The sequence below is a fragment of the Stegodyphus dumicola genome, chromosome 6 (assembly GCF_044657685.1).
Source record: "Stegodyphus dumicola isolate Sdum_Otavi_A_Nest chromosome 6, ASM4465768v1".
Lineage (NCBI taxonomy): Eukaryota > Metazoa > Arthropoda > Arachnida > Araneae > Eresidae > Stegodyphus > Stegodyphus dumicola.
Genome location: NC_140773.1, coordinates 84053409 through 84079743, shown reverse-complemented (window position 1 = coordinate 84079743; position 26335 = coordinate 84053409). Strand labels below are relative to the sequence as shown.

Sequence of the window (26335 nt, the reverse complement as noted above, 5' to 3'; positions counted from 1 at the left end):
CTATATAAGGCCATATGTGGTGGTCTCTTTATTATGGTGGCACCTAATAGGTGGGCCACCATCGCCTCCTATGAAGCGACAGACAGTTATAACCATGCCTTCTCCGGGATTCGAAACCAGGCCCTTCGCAGTCAGGCTTCCCTAACCACTATAGCGACTGGGTGGCTCAAGTGATTTTCTTGTTATATACATTTTTCTTAGCATTTCATTTTTATCTGAATTTTATTGTGAAATGTAATATTATATTCTTCTATGGGACTAAGATTTTAACATCCCAAAGTTATTATTATGTTATACAAAAATATGAAATTTTCACAAGTTTTAAAACAAACTCAACAAATATGATTGAATAATAATTACATGACTTTATAGAAATTTGTTTAAACCTAAATACTGGTATGGTCGGTCATCAAACTGGCATGACTTGCTTGACTGAGAGCAAATCAAATATAGTAATTGTATTAATGGAAAAAAACTATTTGCAGGTCAAACATACATTCTTTTAACAGAGTAAAGTCACAGGAAGGACTTAACATTCAAGAGCTGGATAGGATAAATCTGACTGAAAGAAAAGTCGTATAATAATAATGCGCACCTTCCAAGATAGTCTGAGGTCAAATACGTGAAATTTTTTTTATTGCAGATAATACATTTATATTTTAATGTAAAGTTCGAAATAATATATTTTATCAAACATTTGTAAATAATATCCGCACTGTAGGAAGTAAAAGTGATTATTCATTAATGAAGAATAATTTTTCAATTAAGTTATTTGACTAATAAAGTTTTGATTTTTATTTAAAGCTTGTAAAATAATTAACTAACTAAAGTAAAAAAAATAATTTATCATATAGTTAATGGGAATAAGATATTAAATAATTCCCTGTAACCTACAGTTTTATATCAGAAAATATTAAAGACTAAACAATGAAACCTAATAAAACTGAATTGTATTGTCAAAAGTATAAGCCATTATCTTTTATCACGTTTTAATAAAAATTCCCGCCACTGCAAATATCGCCTGAGCAAACAGTTCACATTGCCCTATGTAATCATATTTTGTTAAACGATTTTTGGCATTTGAAATAAAGAGACTTGCTTTAGAACACTGCATTGTGATATTTGCAAAAAAATATCATTATTAAGTACAAGGTGTTAAAATGGAACTATCATGCTACCAGATTAGAACTATCATTTATTTCCAGTTCTGATGCAAAAAGTGAGCTACAAAATGTCACCAGATCATGTGTATAGCTTTAGGTACTAATGTTGTATCATATGTCACTGTGAAGGTTTAGTATCGAAAGTTCAGAAACAAGGACTATGACATTCAAAAAGCAGAGCACTCTGGGCAGCCTACCGATGTTGATGAGGCCCGCCTGCAAGAACTTGTGGAAGAAAATCAGTATGCAAGCACTCAAGAATTTGCTAAGGAGTTAGACCAGAGGTGGAAAATGTGTGGCCTCTAGCTATTGTATTAATTAATATTTAATTATAGAGAATGTGACAATTTGAAAATTAATAGAGTTAAATAATATGCTGCCACCTAATGAGCATAACATGAATTACAATGCTGCATTGTTGCAGTTCTAGCAGTCTTTCATAGTCTAAAATTATTGTCATTCTGGCACACTTTTCAGTTTACCAATGTCCAACAACAGAAATTCTTCTTTGTTCTTATTTTTGGCCATGGCTCACTCTTACTTGAAATATACTTACACTGATGCTATAGCAACCGCCATCCACCAGATACAGTGTCAGTTCTGAGAGACAGACAGTACCTATTTTTCTTCCTCTGCCCTGCACCCCTCATGTTGCAGAGTTGGTGATTTGTAGTTATCTATGCATGCTTGTAACAGTCTCATCTCATACTGCTATCAGCCATCGTTAAAATCTAATTATTATTTTACTTTTCTAAAGTTTTACTAATACACAATTTTATTGTATTTTTAGTAATTACATGCTTTCTTAAAGATACTATTTGATATTCATTTTTGCTCCATCATGCCAAATTGTACAAGAAGAAAATTAAATGAAGAAAACAAAACATTTAATGCAGAACGAGAGTTATTTCTTATTATAAAATGGTGTGTTTTTTGTGCAATAGAGTTTTGACTACTCTGAAAAAAGCAAATCCAAATAAACTCTATTTGACTAATCAAGAACGTAAATGTTTTAATTAAGAAAATGAATCTCGACAAGCTGCAATTCAAAAATTGAAACATGGAAAGCATCTTCAACAGGCATTTTTTAATACTTTTGTAAAGAAAAATACCACTGCACTTGCTGTTACTTACAAAATAGCACACATACTTGGAAAAAGATGCAGACTATTTAGCAACGTAAGAATAATTAAAGAAAATTTTGTTGAAGCAGTAGGTATGTTTTCAGAAAAAGATGATAAATACAAAGAATTGCCTCTTTCAAGAAGAACCATAATGGATCGGCAGCACAAATTAGCTAAAAATGTAACACAGCAATTCTATACAATTATACAAAATGAAGAGGTTTATTTTTCAATTGCTTTAGATGAAAGCATTGATAAAACTGACTTGGCTTAAGTTTTATATTTTATTCATCCTGTAACTAAAGGTCTCCAGTGTTACGAACTTGTGTTGGGTACACTGACTGGAAAAACTTGCAGAGTTGACATTTTCGAAAACTTCGGAGATATATGCTATCAATTAAAATTAAATGTCAGTAATTTAAGCAGTCTCTGCACCGATGCCACACCTTCTATGAGAGATAAAAAAGACCGATTTATTGCTTCATTAAAAAAGGAAAATTTGAAAAAAAAATGATATAATTTCACTGCATTTTCTTCTTCTTCAATGGCTCAACAGTCCTGGTTGGGCCCTAGCTTTCTCCAGGCATCTCTACCTTTGGAAACTGTTTTCCAGTTTTTAACCTTTAAAATATTAAGATCTTTTTCAACACAATCAATTCATCTTAATTTTTAGCTAATTTGTGGGGGTCTGCCCCGAGGTCTATTTCTCATGGGCTTTGCGAGAAAGATTTTCTTGCAGCAACAATTTTCATTCATTCTAGCCAGATGGCCAGCCCATTTAAATCTCTGTAATTTGATGAATTTTACAATATCAGGTTGTTTGTAAATTTTATAGAGTTCTAAATTAGATCTTCTCTATGATGCATTCACTTGGACCCCACCAAGAATGCAACGTAACATCTTTTGCTCAAAACTTCCCAGAGCTTCCTCATCACATAAAGTCAATACCCAAGTCTCTGACGCATAAGTCAAGACAGATCTTTAGTAAAGAAGCAATTTAGTTCTTAATTTAAGAAAGCTGGATTTTAAATAACTCTTCAGGACATAAAAACATCTAGTTGCAGGAATGATTCTTTTATATATTTCTGGGGCCAAAACATTTTTATTATTTATCTCTGTTCCCAAATAAGTAAAACTGTTAACTTTTTAAAATTTATAATTGAAGTGATTAAAGTATAAGTCAGACTTTAAACTGGGTAAATAATTAGTTTTAATTTCGTTTACAAAAAAATGTATTTTTTAGCACTTTCTCCCAGTGCCATAAATGCCTGTTTGTGAGCCAGTTAGGTTCATGCAATAATGCCAATGTCATCAGCATAAGCCGTTATTTAAACTTAATAAAAATATTTACTCTAATATTGATCTTTGAGTCTCTAATAACTTTTTCGAGTGCTATGTTAAACAGGAGGCATGCCAATGTATCTGCTTGTTTGTTGCACTCTATTTTTTACCTCAAGTTGTTCTGTGTAATCATGCTGTATGCGTACTTGAATTATGGTTTCTTTGAGAGTCAAGGCTACAAGTGCAACAAGTTTTTATGAAATTTTCAATTCATGCATAGCTTTAATGAGGGTTTCTCTGTTAATATAATCATATGCTGTTCTAATATCGATAAAAAAGATTGTGAGTCTTGATTCTAAATTCTCTACATTTTCCAAGAATCTGTTTTAAGTTGAAAATTTGCTCAGTTGTAGATCTTCCCTTCCTAAATTCACATTGCCTATCAAGTTATAAACAAACAGCAAAAGTCTGTCAAAAAGAATAGTAGACAGAATTTTATAGGATATGCAAAGAAGACTGATTCCTCCATAATTATTACCGCCTAGTACGTCACCTTTTTTGTGTATCATGCAAATGGTACTAAGTTCCCTTTCCATTGGAAGTGTCTCACTCTTCCAATTATGTTGAATTAATTTCTTTATTAGCTGTACACAGTTAGATCCCATAACTTTTAAAAGTTCTTAACAGTATATTGTCAGGTCCAGGATATTTATTTATTTATTTATTTATTTTTTTTAAATAGTATTATTCACTTCTATCAATGGGGGAAGGATAAATAGGCTCTAAATTTCTGACTGTTGGTCCACTAACTTTTCAAGGCAGATCGGAATTCAGCAGCTCATTCAGGTGCTCCCTCCATCTTTGAAGAATGTCACCTTTTGCACTTAAAATATTGCCATCTTTTCCTCTGCATAGTGTAGTTCTTGCTTGAAGCTTCTTTGCCCACGATTAATATCATGAAAGAAAGCTCTGCTTTCCATTAAACTCACCTAAGATGTTCAACATCCTTTAAGAGATTTTCATGAAAATTCGTCTTCTTAATATGGCAGATCTTTTTTTTCCGGCACATTTATATTTGTGAATGGCTATTCTAGTACATTTCCTTTGTATCATATTCTTATATGCCCTATTTTTAAGTTCAGTAGCAGCTCTGCACTCCAGATCAAACCAATCATCAAATTTTTTTCTTTTTAACTTTTCCCATGACAGAGTTGCCAGTTTCCTTAGTAGCCAATTTTAGTGAATTCCATTTCTCATTAATATTTTTTAATTCATCCAATTTAATGTTTTTCAATTTTGTTTCCAATTTATTATGATATCTTTGCTTAATATCTGTATCTTTCAACAGCTGACAGTTATATTTTTCTAATTTCACCCCTTAGTTTTTACAAGCATTAGAAATTTTTGCTCTAATTTTCATCATTACTAGGTAGCGGTCTGAGTCAAAATTTGCTCCACGATATGATCTGACATCCAGTATGTCTGATGCATGTCTATGATCGATTAAGATGAGATCAATCTGATTAAAGTTGTCACAATCTGGAGAGCTCCATGTCATTTTGTGTATATGTTTGTGTTGAAAGGAAGTATTGGCCACCACCATATCATATCCTGCAGCAAAAAATACTTACTTCTATCTGTTATTATTTGAATAGCAATGTAGGCTGTGCCCACCAGTGGTGGGTCTGAACTTGTCTTCTTTCTCAATCCTGGCATTTGCATCACCTAACAGTATTTTTATACCATGTTTGAGACTGGAAGAATACAATGCATGGATTTTTTCATAAAAAGTATCTTTTCCTTTCTCATCTTTGTCCTTTGTTGGGGCATGTATATTTATTATACTATAGCTTAAAAATTTGCCTCTCAATTTCATCTTGCATAGTCTAGGCGATTTGGCTTCAAAATCAATGATAAGATGCCTAATCATCTTATGAACAATGAAGCCTGTACCAAATGTATGCTTCTTAGGATCACAACTGTAAAATACTGTGTGATTTCTGCCATCCTGAATTCTCTGTCCAATCTGTCTCATTTCCCGAAGGGCCATCAAATCAATCCTATAACTATTCATGATTTCTGTTAAAAAGGATAGACCCTTGTTTCTATAAAGCGAGCATAAATTCCATGTACCGAATCTCAAATCCTTAAAATCCTTTCCAAGTCCTCTCTGCATTGTTAGTCCAGAAAATTCCTCCTTTGATTTCGTAACAAGAGTTTTTTTACAGGGTGAGGTAGTTGGCCTCACGCCCAACTAGGAGGACCAGGCCTCAAATTTATAAACCCCCTGGAGGCAGGGACGCCCAACTATAGCCCTGGATACTGGGTACCCATTTTAGTCACCTTTTAAGACATGCATGACTATTCTTTCACACCCATTCAGTACACGGGTACATTGCATTTTGCTTCAGCAAAATCTTTAAGAAAAAAATAACCATTTTGCAAGGCACTCTGGGTAGAACTATTTCGATTGTCAACTTTATTCGCTTAAACGCAATGCGTCAATGTGAATTTTGGCAAATGCTAAATTTAGACAAAGAAATTAACAGTGTTGATCGTACCACTGCATGGCTATCAACAGGTCAGGTTTTGATAAAAGTTTAACTTTACAACCATAAATTTTAAACTTTTGTCAAGAACAAGGAAAACTAAGTGATCTATCAGATGAAGCATTTCGCAGAAACATTGTTTTTTTTTTTTTTTTTCTGATATTATGAAAAACAGAACAATTTAAATATTTGCATATTAAAATGAAGCACATATATGAAATGTGGAAAAGATCCAAGCATTTTGAAAAACAAAATTAACGTTTTTCAAAACACTGCTCTTTTGTTTAGATATATCTGAAGAAGATTTCCTGGAGCTACAAAAAAATATTGAATGAGCAAAAATGTAAAATTAAAACATTCGATGAATATGTAGGTGTGTTGGATATTTTAACAGATGAATATACTGGAAGATTTTCAAATTCTGATGAACACACTTCTGCTATGAAACTGGCATTTGAACCATTCTTAGTAGATATATCAAAATTTCCTACGAAACTACGAATAGAGTTATTTTAGTCGCAGGAAGATAGAATCCTCAAATCTGTTTTTGATGCTAAAAAGAATCCCATAGAAATCTGTAACAATGTTGTTGAATATCCATGCGAACTAGAGTATCTGCGCCATTTACTTTCCTGCTTTAGAAGAGTACTTGCTGCTGCGAAGCAACATTTTCTGTCATGACAAAAATGAATAATGCATTTAGTAGTAAAAAGTAGTAATAGCAATGAAAGTTAAAGAATGCAAATTACAGATGCTCATTTAGAGGATCTACTAATGCTGCACCTTATGAAACTTGATCCAAATATTCAATTACATTCAGGTAAAAATCAAATGCAAATATCTCACTAAATTAAATTTTCCATTGGATTTTAACATTATTTTACATACTGCTGCTATGTATTTTTTATAATTTAATATTATTTTCTGTTGTTTGTCTGTTGTAATTATTTTCTGTTGTTTGTCTTTAGAATGTAATACATTTATTGAAAAATACTTCTATTTTATAATTTTTATTTGAAACGGTATTTAAATACATATAGTTGCTTATTAAAAATTCTTAAAGATTAATGTTATGATAAGTTATTACCATAACATTAATCGATACTTACGTTTGATTAATGACACTTATGTGAATACAAAACTATTTTATATTGAAAATTTTTATTTGAATATAAAATATTTAATTAATTATTGTTTTTCTCCCTGTTATTTCTATATAATGCAATAAAGTGATTGAACTATACAAAACTGTAGTATTTTCACAAAAGCCACATGTATAGGTATATCAAGTTATGCAGCCTCCTTTATCACTGCCTAATTTAAATGTAGGGTCTCATGGTAATAAGGTTTCCCACCTCGAGTTAGACATTAGTGCAATGTCCATCAGTTGTGCTAAGCATTAAATAAACTTGACATACAATTTCAATCACTGGGTGCTGCATAAGCTGACTCAAGCAGATAAGGACAGAAATGTTTGGGCCTGCACTAATTTGCTCGAATATCAATGCAAGGACAAAATTCTGGACTGGATCATCACTTGTGATGAAAAGTGGATTTACTTCAACACAAGCCAAAATGGGGGTTGGTCTGCGGCCATTGAGCCCATTGGCAGCGTCGCAAAGCACAATTTGACTAACAAAAATATCATGCTTTGTATCTGGTGGAATTACCATGGTATTATCCACAAAGTGTATAAGGGAAAAGGTTAACCCTGAACAGTAAGGTGTACAGTGAGATGCTAGTCTGTGTTGACACTGCTATCAAGGGAAAACCTCGAATTGACTCTTTGTCACACCCACCATATAACCCTGACATCGCTCCTTCGGACTTCTACATTTTTTCACGCCTGCAGGTACACCTTGCTGGTGCTATCTTCTATTCTGCACAGGACATCCAAAATGAGGTTGATCTGTTTTTGGACTCATGGCCACCAAGTTTCTAGTACCGAAGGCTACTACCAAAACATTGGCAGAAAATCAGAGATTTGAATAGCGATTACTAACCGTACTAAAGCTTTGCTTTCATTTTTTCTAACTTTATTAAGAATGTTTTTTAGTCGAAAACTTTTATTACAACCAGATAAATTTATCAAGGGCACCTCATGGTTTTATTATTCATAATGTGAAATTATAGATAAATTTTTTACAGAGAATTATTTTTATCTCTTATTCCTGATAAAATATATACACAGTTTTTATCCTTTTTAGTTCATTAACTATTTTATAAATTTTAAATAAAGCTAATTTTGTAAAACCTTAGTCATTTATTTATTTTATTACATATTTTTTGGTTGCAATATATAATTGTTATGCACACAAAAATACAACTTTAAATATCACCATTTGGATGAAATGTGAATTTTCAAATTAAAAATTTTTCACATTTAGGATTCAAATTTAATTTAGTCAACCATTAGACAATACCCCTTGTGTTTTAATGGTTCTTGTAAATATATATTATATTCAAAAGAGCTTATAAATAACTAAGTAATTTCTGCAATAATAAATTAAGGTATTTTTAAATTATACTTTAAGTAAAAATGATATGCTATTTGTCTTTGACATAGAATAACAATTTTTAGATATACTTCTTAGCTGTTACTAAATGAATAATTAAATTCATTAGAAAATGCTCATTACATATAAATCCTTAAATTAGAAAATAAATAACAGTATATTTAGTAAGTAGAATTCTTAAATTTTTAGTTTCTGTAAAACCTACAAATTAATCAATTTACACTTCATATTTTTAACCTCTTCCAATAACAAGTAATACTATAGCTTAAAGCTAAAAATCAAAAGTATAAACTCAGGTCTGTGCTTAAATTTAGGTATGCTCTTACAAATAAAACGTAGCAAAAATTACAAAAAAATTTCACATTATATGAAATTAAGATTTTATAGAAATGTTTCAAAATATAGCTACATTTAATTTTAATTGCCTTAATCAAAAGAAGGATTCGAAAAGTTAATATTTACCATTTCTGCAATTTTTGTAATGGGCAACTTTTCTATTGAAAAAAACTGAATGCGAGAGCTACAGTTACTGGCAACTATGCAGAGCCCATTTGTCTCCTGTTGAAATAAAACAACTGTATAAAGAATCAAAACTATGCAATATATAAATGTCAAATACTTGTTATTGCTCATAATAGCAACTATGTAGCATGTTTAAGATACTTAAAATCAACTTATTATTTAGTACTATTAGGTTAGTTTTTATTTTTCCCACATTTAAATGATGCTGTTTATGCCCAAGTCCTAAATAGTCAAAGAGCAAAAATAGTATTTTTAAGAATAGTTTCATAATTTAGATACTACCTGATACTTATTATTCCAATCTTAAAATTTTGAACATACCTTCCTCAATGATGTTTATGTGAATTTTTTTTTTTTTTTTTTTTTTTTTTTTTTTTAATATGCAGGTCTCTCACTACAAAATTGGAAGTTTAAAAGAATATAATATACAAGTAATAATGTAAAGAATAAAAAGATACTTCTATATTTAATTTCCTCTGACAATCTTAAAAAGAAAGAGTAATAAAGTTAGAAATGAATTTTGTCTAACATTTCTATCATAATCTCACAGAAATTGCTAAAAAATTTATTTCATTTATTTATTATAACTAATAGGTATATTTAATTGAGCAATTCAATTATATGCAGTATTGTTTGAAAGTATTCAAATATAAACTCCTTTTACTTCTTGCAATCACATAAAGCATAATTAAGAACACATAAAAGATTACACGTTTTTCGTTTAACTCGAAAAACAAAATCATTATTTCTATTGAATTATCAGCATAAAATATTTAAAAAAAAATATTTTTGCTTTTATTGCAGCTTTGAACCTCTCTAGCACTGAGAAGAGTAATTTTACTACATCTTCTTTATTAGATCACCCACCTTAATTTGTACTTTTCTCAAACTGTTCTTAATTTCAGATTCATCAACAGTTGGTCTACAAAATCCTGTTTGTGTTTAATGTTATTGGTTTTGTGAACAATGCGGATATTGCAGGATTTGGAGCACCTCAGTAGCTTCTCCTTTTGCTGAATACAGTGAATTCTTGGTCACAAATATAATTTGTTTCTGGAGGCTGTTCATCACATGAAATATTCGTAAATAATTTTTCCCTCAGGAAATATTTTGATCCATTTCTGGACTACAAATGATTTCTTAATTAAATTTTTACAAGACTACTTAGTGCAAGGGTTTCTAAGAAAAACTTGATGGGAAACATCAAATCAAAGATAAAGAGGGGTAGAAACACAATACAAACAAATAAAAACTTAATTTTATTGTATTTATATCAAAAATTGACATCATATGTGGATGCTGGTTAGAAAGGGAAGAAGATGTTGCTGCTTGGTTGTGCACTTCCCTTTCATTTAAAAAAAAAAAAAAAAAAAAAAAAAAAAATTGTTTTCTGCTAATTCACTAGACCCCTGTCTCAATAAAAATTTGTCCAGTATTATTGGTTTCTGTCTGCAGTTCAAAATTTTCCTGAAATGAGACACACGAAAAATGTTTATGCTATGGCTTGCTATTGCTTTATCACGATATTATTCCATGGAACTTAATAACATTCTGTATAAATTTTGTGAATCAAAGAACTAGGATCATCTTCCTTTTATTCTTCATTTGCAAGACATTTTCTTTACAATTGTCCTTCACTACATTTTAAGTTATTCCAATCCTTCAGTCTTCCTCATTTTATGGTATTCTTACTAACTTCTTTATGTCTTCATTGTTAACTTCCAAATCCATAGTTTTGCCTAGACACAAAGTATCACAGATCACAAAAAAATCCTTACCATCAAAGCCTCAAAATTCCTGTATCATGATTTGGCCCTTACAGACCTGTAAGTCACTTGCTGCTGAGAGATAAAGAGTATCAAAATGTTTCCACAAGCCTCATGGTGCTAATTCTGTGTCTGAAATACTTCCAAAACGCTTTGAAAAATCATTTACCAGCTTGCATGTTCATTACTTGAGCCATTTCGAGACATTTTTTTTGTTTGGAAAATATATCTTGCATTCATGGCCCGAGACTCCAATGTAATTTTTAAATAGCTTAAAATTATACTCTGGTTCATTGTTTTGTTAATAACAAAATATTTAGTCAATGAAAATGAAGCCCACTTATATATCATAACAAATAAGGTTCATAAGACATTACCTAATCAACTTTTCCAAAAACTTTATATGTATCCTAGTTCTTTAATTGTATATCACCACCAAATACTAATACCAACCTTCATCTAACACATGTTCATCCTTTTCGTAATAATCTAATATATTATGACCTCTCATCAAATTAATCTGTGAAGAATGCTTTAGTCCATTAATCAGTTGTCGAATTTCTATGTTTCTAGCACTTTTCTTTGTTTTACAAAGGAAGGGTGGCGATAAGATGTTTTCTTGCCCTCAATAACTTTTTTTTAATGCTACGAAAAATAAAAAATTCACTATTTTTTCAATCTTCAGCAATCAAAGATACGATGGACAATATTTGAAAATACATTTCACATTGTTTCCATTCTTACCTTCGACAAAGATAGCCGATGTAAAAATAACCATCTTTTGTGGTTTTAATTGGTTGTTTTATACCGAGCAAAAGAGAGAATTGCAAAAAATTTTTTGAATGCGGGGTCAGAATGTAAAATCTTTGACATTGAGAATCAAAATGATTCCCACTTGTAATCATAGTGAAAAACACAGTTGTATAAAATTAAGTTGGGACTGTATACGAGTAAACTTGTATGCAACTGAATGCCGTTTAATATTTTATTTCATTTTCTCTGTACTTGCTTGGTTACTGATGCCAGTTTGTTCATCAGAACAATTGTGTTTTCTTTTTAGGTAAAAACAGAAATCTTCTGTTGTAAAATGCCTAAATATTACAGTTGTGATTGCTGTAAAGTTTGCAAAACTTCAAATAATTTGAAGTATCGGGTTGGAGGGAAAGTTCTGTCGTATTTTAAATAGGCAGGTGATTTTTCTTGTAAATAAAAAAAAATCTGGCTAGTGAGTCAATCGGATTTTTTTTTTTTTGTTTTTTTAGCTGCTGTATAATATAAAAGGTGCCCTTTTTTACCGTTCATCATTTACTTGTAATATTTAAAGGGAAAAACATTTCGGTAGATAAAGTGCATTTACGACACTGCATTTTATATGAATTCCAAAAAGGAAGCAACGCATCTGTTGCATGTAAAAATTTATGTGCGGTATTTGGAAAAGATATTGTAAATGTTCGTACTTGTCAAAGATGGTTTAGCAAATTTCGTTCCGAGGACCTGAGCCTCAAAGAAAGTGTTCGATCTGGACGACCATCCAAGATCGATAATGATGTTTTGCGATCCATGTTGGAAAATAATCCACATTTAACAAGTCGAGAAATTGCAGAAGAGTTTGGCATTCATCATAAAAGAAAAAAATCTTACTGCAAACCAGGAACATCATCAGCAACAGTTCCAAAACCAAGTATCCATCAACGAAAAGTACTGCTTTGTTTGTGGTGGGACAGGAAAGGTCCAGTGTATTACGAGTTGCTGAAACAGGGAAAAAACATCAACGCGGATCTGTACTGCAATCAGCTGGATAAATTGAATGCAGCTATCAAAGAAAAAAGGCCAGCATTAGCGTCCAGAAAAAGAATAGTGTTCCATCACGATAATGGATAATGCTCGCCCGCATACTGCAGTGGTGACACTACAAAAACTGAATGCGTTAAGATGGGAAATCCTTAGTCACCCCCCGTATTCACCTGACATTGCACCCTCTGATTATTACCTGTTCAGATCTCTGCAAAATTATCTAACGGGAAAAAAATTCAAGTCTTTTGAAAGTGCTTCTAAGGCAGTTGCTGACTATTTTAACTCCATGGATGAGAACTTCTACAAAACAGGAATTTACAGGTTACCTGGAAGATGGCAACAGGTAACAAATAACGGAGCATATATAATTGATTAATATTAAACACATATTTTTATAAATGAACTCAAATATTTTCTTTAAAATACGACAGAACTTTCCCTCCAACCCAATACTTGCAAAATATGGATTTATGAAACTGTTTTGGAAGAACAAGACAAAACTATTATGTCAGCAATGCTTCCCATAAGTATAATGCATCTGCAGAAATAAGAAATGGAACTACAATGTCTACTTCAAAAATCGTGATTCCTGTTGGTCATACTGCTGACACTCACAGGCAATGTATTACGGGCAGCAATCAAAACAGTCTTAACCATACCATTGGAGGCTCATTGTAAGTTATTTATAGACAATGGCTTTATTATAAAGGAGTTTGCTGTTGTCAAAATCATGTAGATGGATGATTTTTTAAAGACATCAAAATCATATCAAAGGTATCAGACTGGTGATACAGATTTTTCAGTGACACTGAAATATCAGAACTACTTCAGAGTCTAAACACAAACTGAAGGCAGAAAAGGTTTAAATTTCCTAACATATGCCTAACATATTTATGAACAAATATTATTGAAACTGACACTAACTTACTGAAATTTATATTGAATATTTTAACTACCTGTTGAACATCATAAAAAGTAGACTAAGAAGTTCAGTGACCAGAAGTGCTCAACTACATTAACAATCTTTTTTAACAAAACTTCAAAGTGGATTCTTTTATCACATTTTGTCAATTACTTTTGCATTATCCGAAGAGGTAACAAAAATATGTGATCTTTCTGTTAAAAAGCTTTCATGAATGAATTGTACTGGTGCATCTTGGCTTAAATCATGTAAGTAGATTGTATATCATATTATAGTATTTTTATTTTATTCAAAATGGTTAAGAAGTCTTGCTAAAACTATGTTTGCTCAATGAGGAGATAAAGGTACTATTTTGGTATTAGATGAAACCTACATCTATACAGAGGTGAGTTCTAGCTACTATTTTTGAAGAAAAACCTATTCATTACACAGGGGTAGACCACACATAAAGCCAGCATTAATTGTGAGTATAATAGGATATATTTTAGATGTTTTAGGCACTTATTTTGCTGATGGGAAAAATAATTAAGCCTCCATAATAACAGATCATGTGATAAAAAAAGTAGATGGTTTAAGAAGCTGGTTATAGGAGATAATGTTATACAGTACAAAGTCTGAAATCCGGACTCGTTGGAACTTAGCCGATTCCGGATATTAGATCATTAGTTTAAATTTAGTAAGATGGTATGTAGAAATTATAAAATTAAAAATATGAAATCGTGATTTCTGAAATAATAAAGTATTTATGATATAAAGGGGTATCAAAATTTACAAAAAAAAGCTTAATATTTATTTGTTTACCTTATTAAACATTTCTTTCAATGTAAGTTGTTTAAGTTGCTTCATTTTTTGTGCTAATACTTTCTCTTTAATTCTGTAAACAGACATAATGTTTTGTTTAGTTACTTTGTTGAAGTCCTGTAACTGTTGTTTCGAGAATTCTGACTAACTTGTAAATCGAAATTTTCTCGTTTTCAGTAACTTCTCTGTCACTTTCTTCACTATCGGCAGCGGTATTTTCTGGATCTAGAACCATACTACAGATTTCGCCATTCATTAATTTATTGATGATTGAGAAGCATTGTCATCACAATGAAAAACTTCTTATATAACATCTTCATTTATTACCTCTTCTCCATACTTCTTTACAAAATCTGTTAATTAGAAAATTTCACCTTTGTTTTGTGATATCCAAAAACCTTTAAAATTAGCGGCTATCATCATCAAATTTAGCTACCCTTCATTACATATTTGGCTATGCAACATGAGCTAGGCAACTAATGACAAGTTGTTCAATTAAATTTTATCTTGCTTCTATCACGCACTGAGACAATTAAGCCTGAATTGTATTAGTTTAGTTATTTATTATACTTACGTCTATTTCTTGCACATGCTTAAGGCTTATGAGTTCTGAATAAATAAATTTCCATATATACTTAAGCCTTATTGAGGGCTGGTGCTAGATATCCTCTCGCCTGATGCAGTCTCTGTGTGTTCTAAATTCTGCAACTCGGTGCGGCCATATGAGCCCTGGCACTGGTTCTGGGTTTATGTGAATAACACATCAGTTATTCTTAATTCAAATAGCCCTAAATGTAATCTTTGGGTCTATGAGTATCATCAACAAAATCTATTTTTAGCATATGGAAAGAAATTTTTGGTTAAATTTTTCCTCGTCAACATTTTTAGCACATTTAACTTAAATCTGTAATCATCGCGAAGCATAATGTTAACATAAAAGGTTAGCATACTCCTTTATTATTCAATTACTAACATAAAAAAAGTATTTACGCATTGCTACATGAGTCATTACCCAATTCATCGCAGATACGCAACAATGGAGCCAAATTACTAATCGTACAAATTTATGCTAAAATGATTGTTTCTTCAATAACAAGGTATTTTATTTAGTATCGAAGTCAAATTAAGAATCAGGACTTTCCAGATGTTTTATTATGCGTGGAGGGGAAATCAAATAGACATGCGTTAAGCCTGCAAGAAAAATGTTGTTGGTGGTTTTAAGATCCAGAATTTATATCATTCCGGATAATGGACGTCCAGATTTCGGACTTTGTACTGTAATAGTTGACAGTGGATTTACAAATACAGGATGCATTAGAAAAATGTACATATGAACTGTCATAGAAAATTTTATAAAATTTCTACAAAAATGTAATTTTTGTAATGTAAAATGTAATTTTTCCTCAATATGTGGCAGCAGAGTTGCCGATCTAGCTCTGCAACCTAGTTAATGCCAAGAGAGTAACATAGACATGGTGGATGTACATTTGAACTTCTAAGAGCAGGAGCAGGTTATTAAGTGGTACTTGAAGTTTAAGAATACCGTGCAATTCGAAGATAGTGGAGATGTGAGCAGAGGATAGATCCACCTTCAAGGTTCAAAATTTTCAAGATTCATGGAACAGTGTGTGATGTGTACAAAGGCTGATCTTATGCAGCTACATGTGATAAATTCTCAGTTCCAGTGCTGGAAGTATTTCAATATTCACTTTAAATATCGTCAAGACAAGGGTCACATGGAAGTGATTAAGTGATAGGGGGAGTGATAATGTTCCAGGCCAGTAGATAGGACACAAGAGCCCAACTGAGTTTCCTGCACAATCTCCGGAGCTTATGCCACACAATTTTTTTTATTAGGACTCAGTAAAGGATGAAGTGTACTGTCATAAACCACGTAACCTGGGCACACTTTGGGACGAGATCCAAACAGTATATGCAGAAATTCCATTGGACACTTTGGTGTGAAATACAGATTGAGTCGTGACTTGTACTCAGAAACATATTGATACTGAAGGCCAACATTTTGAGCATTTACTTAAAACATCATTTGAAACATTCAGTTTGACCATAAAATACACTTAGATTTCAAATTGGACTATAGCCTTACTTTTCTCAGAAATTTAACCTTGTAGGTTAGAAAATAAATTTTTTACGACAGTTCAAAATGTGTATACATTTTTCTGATGCACCATGTAGCATCAAACTAATGGATGACCAACTTGATCATCAGAGTGCCACATTCTCAATATACTACTGAAGAAGCTAATGAATCTTGATTAGTGACATTCATCAGGTGGATGGTAAAAAGTATGAATGGGCCAGTAAAAATATTTAAAGCACTTAATGTCTAATTCACATATGCCATTCATAGGAGGCTATGTTAGAACACTATGTTGTATTAAGACCTCCAAAAATAACAGATGATAATGAAATGTAGAATAATTGCAGAAAGGATGTTAGTATTGTCACCTCAATCAAATGGTTTACAAAAAAGAGTAAATCATGAAAAACAGTAAAAAATGAGTTATATGATAAGAAATGACAGGTAATAGCTTGACAGGTTTTCCACAATTAACAATAGAAGAACTGAGAAGACTGACCATGAGTATTTATCACTTGATGCATGCAAAGAATTATACATCTGAACATAATCATGATCATGGTTTTTTACAAGATGTTTATTCACAGAGAATGCTGATATAATAAGGGTTTTGATTCAAAGATATACATCATCAAAAGTGTATTTTTTATGGATTCAAAACATTTAATTTGGCATCCACTGCCTGTTACTGCCACTGTAAAGCTGAAGTTTGTGTGGTGGAGTGTTGTGCTTTCTTGGCTATTATAGACATACTTAGCATTGCACATTAAAATCATCACGTAAACCATCAGATGAATGACAAAAATGTAGTAATTATTACTTCTTTGAGAATATTGAGTTTGTTTTTTATTTGTATTTTATATAAATAAAAATACTAATGATATTCATGCTTTTATTTCAGACTCATTTGAGTATGAAATATGCTTTTCATTTCATACTCATTTTGAGTATTAGTACTTTTGCACCCGAGATATAGAATCTTTATGTAGGTGAATATTGAGGTGAAACTTATTTTTTTCCCTCAATGGTATATAGATAGATATTAATACACCACAAAAAAAAAAAAAAAAAAAAAAAAAAAAAAAAAAAAATACAGAGAATCATTTGGAGCTACATAAGGGTGTTATTGCCACCCCTCCTTTTGACTTAAATGTAGTCTGTTTCTTTAAAATAGGAATTTTAAGGCAGTAACCACTCACTTTGATTTGCAATCATATCATGTGTCATCATCATTGCACAGCACTTATTTTCTCCACCTAGTTTGAGACTGCACTTCAAGTCAGCCTTCAGTCATGAGATTTTAATACCATGAAACACACTAAATAGAAATATAGGGGAGGAAAAAAATTAAGCAACTCGAGCCATCTGGCACAGCTATCACTCCTATGGTTATGAGCCAAGTCAAGTGGTAGAAAATAACTTTCAAGCTCTAATTTTAAAATAACAGACTATAGTAATGGTTTCTTGGCACTAATGCATCCAAAGAAACCATTTTCATAGAATTTTATTAGAAGCCTTTGATTTGAAAATTTTTCTCTTTTTTAGAAGAAATTTCTTTCCCTGTTATATTAATTCAAAGGCTGTTTTCTTTCTCTTCTTTTTAGTCCAGAGGGGCTTTGTCCCTGAAGGACTATTGTTTTCGTTTAGTGATTTTGCGTAGGAAAAATTTAAAAAGCTGTATCACTTTCCAAATCATTGTCACCAAATACTATCGCCCTGTATTATATTTGAAGAAATTAAATAATGAAGAATCTGCATAAATGTATGTATATTTCTTGCATTGTGATAAAACAATGGTACCTAGAGCCATCCAATTTTGAACGATGTAATCCTACTGCGAATATGGGCATCTGAAAGCCCAAATTTGGAATTTGTTTTATTATTGATTTCATATTTTGTAAAACTTTAACGAATTTTTTATTAACAAACTCAACGATTTAAAAGCAAGCAATGGCAACACTCTACAGAAGGGGGAGAACCTTATTCTCCCGCATGCGGAACTGCGAATCGGAAATTCTAAAGATATGCTCATTTTAAAATTATTTTGCGACATTGCTGCTGAACTGAATTTTATGGTGTAAGTGCAAAGAACATGATATTTAATAAATAAAGGTAACACACAAAACTTAAAAAAAGCCCCTTTGGACATAATTTAAAATCTGAAACTTTTCAGATTTTTTTCTGTTTTCCTTTCTTTTAAATCTAACATTGTCATTGATAAGTTTACTTTGTCTCTGTCTTCTTTTCTTCTACTTGAAAACTATTGGTTTCTCCATCAACAGGATTAAAGCATGGGAGAAAACATTTTATGTCCGCTAGCAAAGATAGTTTCATATTATCCATTTAGCAGTTTATGAAACTTTTATTCTGCATCTCTGCTAGAAAAATAATTCTGATGAATTTGACACTAGATAAATGGAAGTACATTAAAAGCCTGACTATAGGGCATTCAGTTAAATAAAAGACTCAGTAAATCAGAATTTCAAATTTCAGACTCCTGGCCTTCAATAAAGCAGGAAAATGACACTTGTAAAACACATATATGAAAGTGTTGCCAAACAGTATGATTTAATTTTAATAATGGATAAGCAAAACATTACAACATAATCATAAAATTTTTTCCTTCGTATTATGAAAATCCATTTAGTTCTTGATAAGCTGATTTAGTTTTTGTAAAAAAAAAATAATAATAATTCGGTTTTCACATTCCATTTTGAAAAATTATTAAGAGTGGGACTTGCCTTTTAAGAAACATCACATAATGGAGTAATTTTAAAGTTCCTGGCACAAAGAAAAATGTGTGTTAATGGGCAGGGTACGCAATTTCAGTTGAAAACAGCTAGCAATGGCAATGCACCATGGAAAATTATAGTGAGCAGTTTAAGTGTTTTATATAGTACTATATCTGTTGATATCTAACTAATAAAGAATGATCTTTAAACTTCTGCTGGAATGATTAGTGCAAGTTTAATGGCACAGGCTACCACCTTTTATGGTTCAGTGGGAATTTATAATCGAATGTTTTAACTTCATATATTTAAAGCTTGCAAAATATGTTGTTCTTTATGTACGAAGTATAATTTTTTAAACCTTGCATAATAAATGTAGGTTTTTTTATATTCAAGTTTAAAACAAATAAAATGATTGTTTTCATAATATTAAGCCAGAAATTTTTTCTATTTGTCTTTTCTATCATGAACTGCATTTATATTTATATATGCTCAATTATTCAAAATTTTCACTTAAAAAATCAGGAGAGAAACTTTGGACACTTAAAATTTTTCTACTTAGTTCAAATTAAAAAGAAGAGGAAACCTTAAATATACAGCAAAAATATTAAATCATAAACAGAAATGCAAGAAAAAACACAAATTAAAAAATTATGCTACTTCGAATAAATCAGACTGCAAAATATCTGCCATTTAAAAACAATCACATTTTGCATGCAATTAAAATTCTTGAACAAATTAATATGCACATTTTTTCATATTTTGGAATTTGCAATATTTTTACAAAAACTGGACAGCCATTCCCACACGGAAATTTTAATGAAGGTAATTTCAACAAATGAGAAAAACAATATTTGAATTTTATTTATACATATATATATATATTTTTTTCTGCTGAAAAAAATTTTGATCTGCGTTTCCTTAGCAACTATCAATGCATTAAAGGCTAAATATGTATATACTATGGTGCAAGTAACAGAATTTTATTTTTTTCTTGCATTTTATTTCAACAAAGATCATTCAGTTATCTGAGATTCTGCCATTATCAACCACATATTTACAGGCCAAATTTTAAAAATAAAACAATGATTCCCCCCCTGCTGCAAAGACTATAAGAACAAAGCATATGTGGAAATTATTTTGATTAATTGATAGATGGAGCTAGCGTTTCGTGTTAAACGCAACGCGATGTGCCTTTTGAATTTCCATAGGCTCTCCACCAGCAGCTTGATAGATGGATGTATAGATGCTTCACGCACTAGTTGATTAGGAACACTTTGGCTCCTATTTAAAAGATTTCGATTTTTGATTGTGAAAGCATACAGATTTTGTTTGATCACCGAACCACCAAATGCTGTAATTAATGATATGTAGATATTAAAAGTACATTTTAAAAGTGATTATAGTAATCTTACAATATTTTGAAACAGCTGGTGCATCGGCCGCCAAAATTGGATTAGCATATTGCAAGTGTGCGAAGACAGCAAAGGTAAGGCTAAACTTTCTATTTTTAAAGTAACAAAGGTGGAAGATTCTGTTGTTAAATTAAAATTGAAACAAAAAGTTATCAGGACTACCATGTCCAAGATTCAGAGAAAAATCGAAACGGAATTAAATAAAGAAGAAATTAATACAAGTATATTAGAAGAAAGTTTAGATCAATAATTTCTGGAATCAAAAACTCTGAGTGAATTGGATGCTCAGATAGAGGTTGACTTGAAATCAGAAGTGGAAAAATTTGAAACAGAAATTCTATCTTGTATCGATTACAAAGAAAAAATTCAGTTATGGCAATTCAGAGGAAATAAAAAATTGAAAGAATTAAATAAAGTAACAAATTCAGATAATGAAAACTTTCTTAATGGAACTAATTGTAAAAACGAAAGCAATAAATGTACGCATCTCCCAAAATTAAGTACCACTAAATTCTATGGAGATTACACCCAGTGGACAAGTTTTTGGAACTCTTTCAAAGTAGCAATCCACGATAAAGAATCTTTAACAAAAATCGAAAAATTTAATTATTTAAAATCGTACTTATGCGGCAACGCTGCAAACACGATAGAAGGTTTTTGTATTTCGGCACCAAATTACGATTGTATTAAGTATTGAAATACTTAAAAACAGGTTTGGTAGGAAAGATTCATTATAAACTCATACATGCAAAAACTCCTGAATCTTACCCCAGTAACCAAATCCAGTGGCACTTTAAACTTTAAAACTTCGTAAACTTTGTGACACTATAGAAACTCAAATACGCAGCTTGAAATCATTACAAGTAACACCGGATAAATACAGTTATATATTGATTCTGGTCATAATGAAAACTCTGTCGCCTATAACCTTAGAATTAAACCATAAAATGGATTCATCTTTTTTTGATGTGGATAAGTTATTGCAGTTTGTTTGCTCAGAACTGGAAAGTTGCAAGAGAAGCCATCTTTTGCTCATAAATCAGAAAACACTTCCTGTGTTTATAAAGAGAATGGAGGGAAGGGGAGTATCACCCATTCCACTTACCAGCTCTTGGCAGTGGTTAAAGAAAACAAAATTAATTGGTGTCTATTTTGTAATACATCCAAACATGTTACTGAAGACTGTAAATCATTGACAGCTGATGAGAGAAAAAATTTACTGCATAAGCAAACAAGATGTTTTTTATGCCTTAAATTGAATCACTGCATAAAGGAATGTAAAAGCGATGTTGTCTGCTCCAAGTACAAAGGTCAACATCATCGCTCAATATGCTTTTGAGCTGAGAAAGAACTAAAAGAAAAAATTAAAGTATAGAAAATTTGCATGTTTTCTCAGCATTCTCTCACAGCAATATTAAAACTATTTCGCGTCAAACGTGTTGTGTAACACTTCGAACAAATACATAGTCAGTTTTAATTAGAGCTCTGCTGGATTCGGGTAGTATGCATTCCTTCGTGAAAAAAAAAAAATTTGCAGATAAATTGAAGCTTTCTGTTATTCGAACAGAGACTCTTTCAGGATTTACGTTTGGAAATAAAACACTCATTAGAAAAACATTTGACATTGTTAAGATAAAATTACAGAACAAGGAAACATCAAAATTGAAGCTCTTGTGACTGAACAAATTTCAAGTTCTGATTTACCACCTCCTAATCTAAATAGGGCCCACCAGCGGCCGAGCGGTAACGTCGCTGAACACTGGTAGTTCGATCCAAGGTTTGAATCCCACGAACGGGCTGGCTGCATGGGTGTTTTCGTTGTTTTCCCCATGTGTAATGTGTATACGAGCCAGTTTCCCTTAAAAAGTCCTCCACGAAGGCATCCCTCCCTTAAGGCAGATAGCCCTCGAGTGCTTTGCTGTAATCTAATAAACCAAAATCTAATCTGGATAGACACATTTTAGGCAAACAGTTAGAAGGTTTACAACTTGCAGACTCTTTGGATTGCAAAGAAAAAATTACTCTTTTGATAGGAGCTGATTATTATTATGATACAGTGACTGAGAAACTTAAACATTTAAACAAACATTTAGTAGCTGCTGAAACGTTATTCGGTTAGTCTCTGCTAGGTCACATATACTTCCACAGCCTTTAAATATTATAGTTGAGGAAGATATAATATCTGATCAGATAAAGAAATTTTGGGAGCTTGAAAGTTTAGGTATATCATCCAACCCATTAGACAATATTATAATGGAAAAATTCGAATCGGAGATTTTATACAAAAATTCTCATTACAAGGTTAGGCTTCCATGGAAGTCTGATAGAAAATATGAGTTACATGATAATAAAGCAATTTGAGAAACTTATAAAGCAATTTCAGAATAGAATAACCATGAACTCTTTTTATTCATACCAAAGAGTTCTACAAGATTATTTAAAACAAAACATCATTGAACTAGTTCCAGACACTGTTGATAGTGAATCTCAAATCATTTTATTTGCCTCACAGAGAAATCGTTTGCAGCGATCAAACTAATATTAAACTATGTATCATATTGAACGTGTCTTCACATGGACCTGGTGAAATTTCTTTGAACGACTGCTTACATATTGGTCCAAATTTGTATCCTGACATTTTTTAACTTCTATTACCCTTCAGACTTCATCCTGTAGCATTCACAAGTGACATAAAGAAGACTTTTCTGCACAAAAAGTAGATGAGAAAGAGATGTAACATGTTTTCTGTTTACTAAAAACTTATTCAATGATCCACAAAATTTCACAAATTACCAGTTTACTCGTGTGTTATTTGGCGTAAATAGCAGTCCGTTTTTACTAGCGGCAACCATTAAACACCATTCAAAACAATATGAGAAAATCTACCCTGCCACTTGCGAATTTCTAAATGATCACATTTATGTAGATGACATCATTGAAGGACACCAAAACGCTGAACTTGCTTTCAATATAAGTTTAGAATGTGTCAGCATTTTTAGAGATGCTAGTATGATTCTACATAAATGGCATACCAATTCTCAAAAACTGCATGAATTATGGATTAAAGAAGGTATTGAAGCTGAGGAATCTCCTCAAGTTTCGGAAGCTAGAAACCCTCCATTGAAAGAGTTAGGAGTCGCTTGGGACAACCAAAATGGCATAATTTACTTTGATGTCAAAAATTTTTTATCAAAACAGGTTAATACTAAAAGTTTTGCCTTACAAGCAATAGGATGAATTTTTGATCCTGTAGGTCTATTATCACCTTTTGTACTTTAGAGTCAAAATCATTGTGCAATGAATTTAGGCACTTGCTTTAGACTGGGATGATGAACTACCAGAAAATTTATGTTCTGTATGGTAAAAATGGTGCAAAGAAGTTTCCAATTTGGAAGAAATCAATATTCCACGATATTATTTCCTGCAGTCGGTAATAGAGATGTGGAAAGGATTGAGCTGCACTGTTTCTCTGATGTTCAAAAAGTCGTATGGTACAGTAGCGTATCTGCGTATAATCTCTAGCAATGAACAAATATTTACGGTTTTTGTAGCCTCCAAGACTACAGTAGCGCCTTTAAAACCGCTCACCTTACCTAGGTTGGAACTATGGGAGCTCTTTTGTCAGCCAAACTAGGCACTAGCATTGTTAAAGTTTTGAAGTTACATTTTTTTTTTCCCCCAATTCCAAAATCACATTTTTCTGGATAAAAGACAGTGCAAATAAATTTAAGCTCTTCGTTAAAAATTGTATTCAAGAAATAAAAAATTTAACATCCCCAGAAAATTGGCTTTATTGCCCCGGTAAATGTAATCCCGCTGATTTGGCTTCAAGAGGAGCTAAACTTCATGAGTTGAGAAACAATCCTATCCGGTTTCAAGGACCAGAATGGCTTAGAATGTCGTGTGAATTGTGGCCTCGACAGAATGAAGAGAAACCTATCATTAAAGAAGAATTAGAATATAGCAAGAACATTAAATTAATGATATTTATGAATTTGTGTGCACAGCAGTTGAAGAAGGCATCTCAAAATATAGTAATTTAAGAAAATTGTTGAGAATAACTGGTTGAATGAAGCGATTCATTGGTAAAATTAGGAAAACAAACCATTTGACAGGTCCATTAATAACTGAAGAATTAGTAGATGTCAAAAATCATTTGGATTCGATCTGAACAAGAACGCTTTTATCCCAAAGAAATTGAGTCTTTGAAGAAAGCAAATAAAGTCGAAAAGAAATCATCTTTACATCTTTTTAACCTATTTTTGGACCAGAACGGGATACTGAGAGTAGGTGGAAGATTAGAACATTCTAGTTTGTCACATGATGAAAACCATCCGGCAATTCTTTGAAGAGACTCCTGGCTATTTGAATTTGATAGCAGAAAGTGCACATGTTAAAATGATGCATGGAGGAGTAGCAACGACCTTAGCTGAAATTCAAAGTCGCTTTGGGATAATAAACAGGTGTCTTATTTATAAAAGATATTCATTGAAATCGGCTGACCAGACCACTCCTCAACATCCAGAAGATAGAATCAATGAGACACCACCATTCTACGTGCCTGGTATCGATTTCACTGGACCGATTTACGTAAAAAACATCGAAGGAAGTCAAAAAGCCTATGCAACATTATTTACTTGTGCTATCACTAGAGCCATACATCTGGAACTTGTACCAAATCTCTCTACAGATTCTTTCTTAATGGCATTCAAAAGATTCACATCTAGGAGAGGCAATTGTCGAGTAATTTATTCAGAAAACGCAAAAACTTTTAAAGAGGGAAAAAAAGGAACTCGAAAATTTCTCTAAACTATTGTCGAATGAAAGAATCAGTTGGAAGTTTATAATAGAATGAGAGGCTTGGCGGGGAGGCTTCTATGAGAGATTAGTAAAATCAGTGAAAGAGTGCCTAAGCAAAATTCTCGGTAAAGCTTTACTAACGTTTGAAGAACTGTGAACGGTTTTAGCACAAGTGGAAGCTGTTTTGAATTCTTGTCTTTTGACTCATGTATACAATGACCACAAGGAACCACTGCCACTGAAGCCAGTCAATTTCTTGATTTTTGGAAACGTTCTACATTACCTATTAACTTTAACTCCATTGTTAAAGATGGCTCTACCAAATCCTCTCTGACCAAAAGAAAGATTTATCAAGATTTATTGGTTAGACAATTGTGGACTAAATGGAAAAAAACAATATTTGATGGATCTTTGGGCAGCTCATCAATTAAAAAATCTTTTTATGATGATCTTGTATTAATCATAGGTAACAACAAGTGCAAATTTTTGTGGAACTGTGGTAGAGTGATAAACATTTTTCGTGGTCGTGATACCAAAGTTCGTTCTTGTGAACTAAAAACTGCTGATGGAACAATAATAAAATGACCAGTTCAATTATTATATTCTTTAGAACTTTAAAAAAAAATTATTGTTTAATAATATGAATAAGAATGAATATGTTTTATGCAACTGTTTATTTTGCTAATTTAGTTTCATATGATTAGATTAAGAATAGTTTAGATTTACTGAAGTAGTGTCAAATTGTACTTGATGTTAACATACATTTTTTAGAATTTAGTATAATGATTATAGTTTGGACATATTTTCTATTCATTTAATATACTTATTAACTGTTTTATAATTATATGTTAA

The 26335-nt window shown here is 31.8% G+C and overlaps 1 protein-coding gene across 2 annotated transcripts in view; it reads right to left on the bottom strand.

The window, feature by feature from the left end:
* The window catches only part of LOC118190146 (WD repeat and coiled-coil-containing protein-like), a 112511-nt gene that overhangs the window by 6519 nt on the left and 79657 nt on the right, over nt 1–26335 (bottom strand). For both annotated transcript variants that reach the window (XM_035360830.2, XM_085818621.1), the window contains exon 9: nt 9096–9191. In XM_035360830.2, the coding sequence (XP_035216721.1) occupies nt 9096–9191 (96 nt within the window). The remainder of the gene's footprint in view (nt 1–9095; nt 9192–26335) is intronic.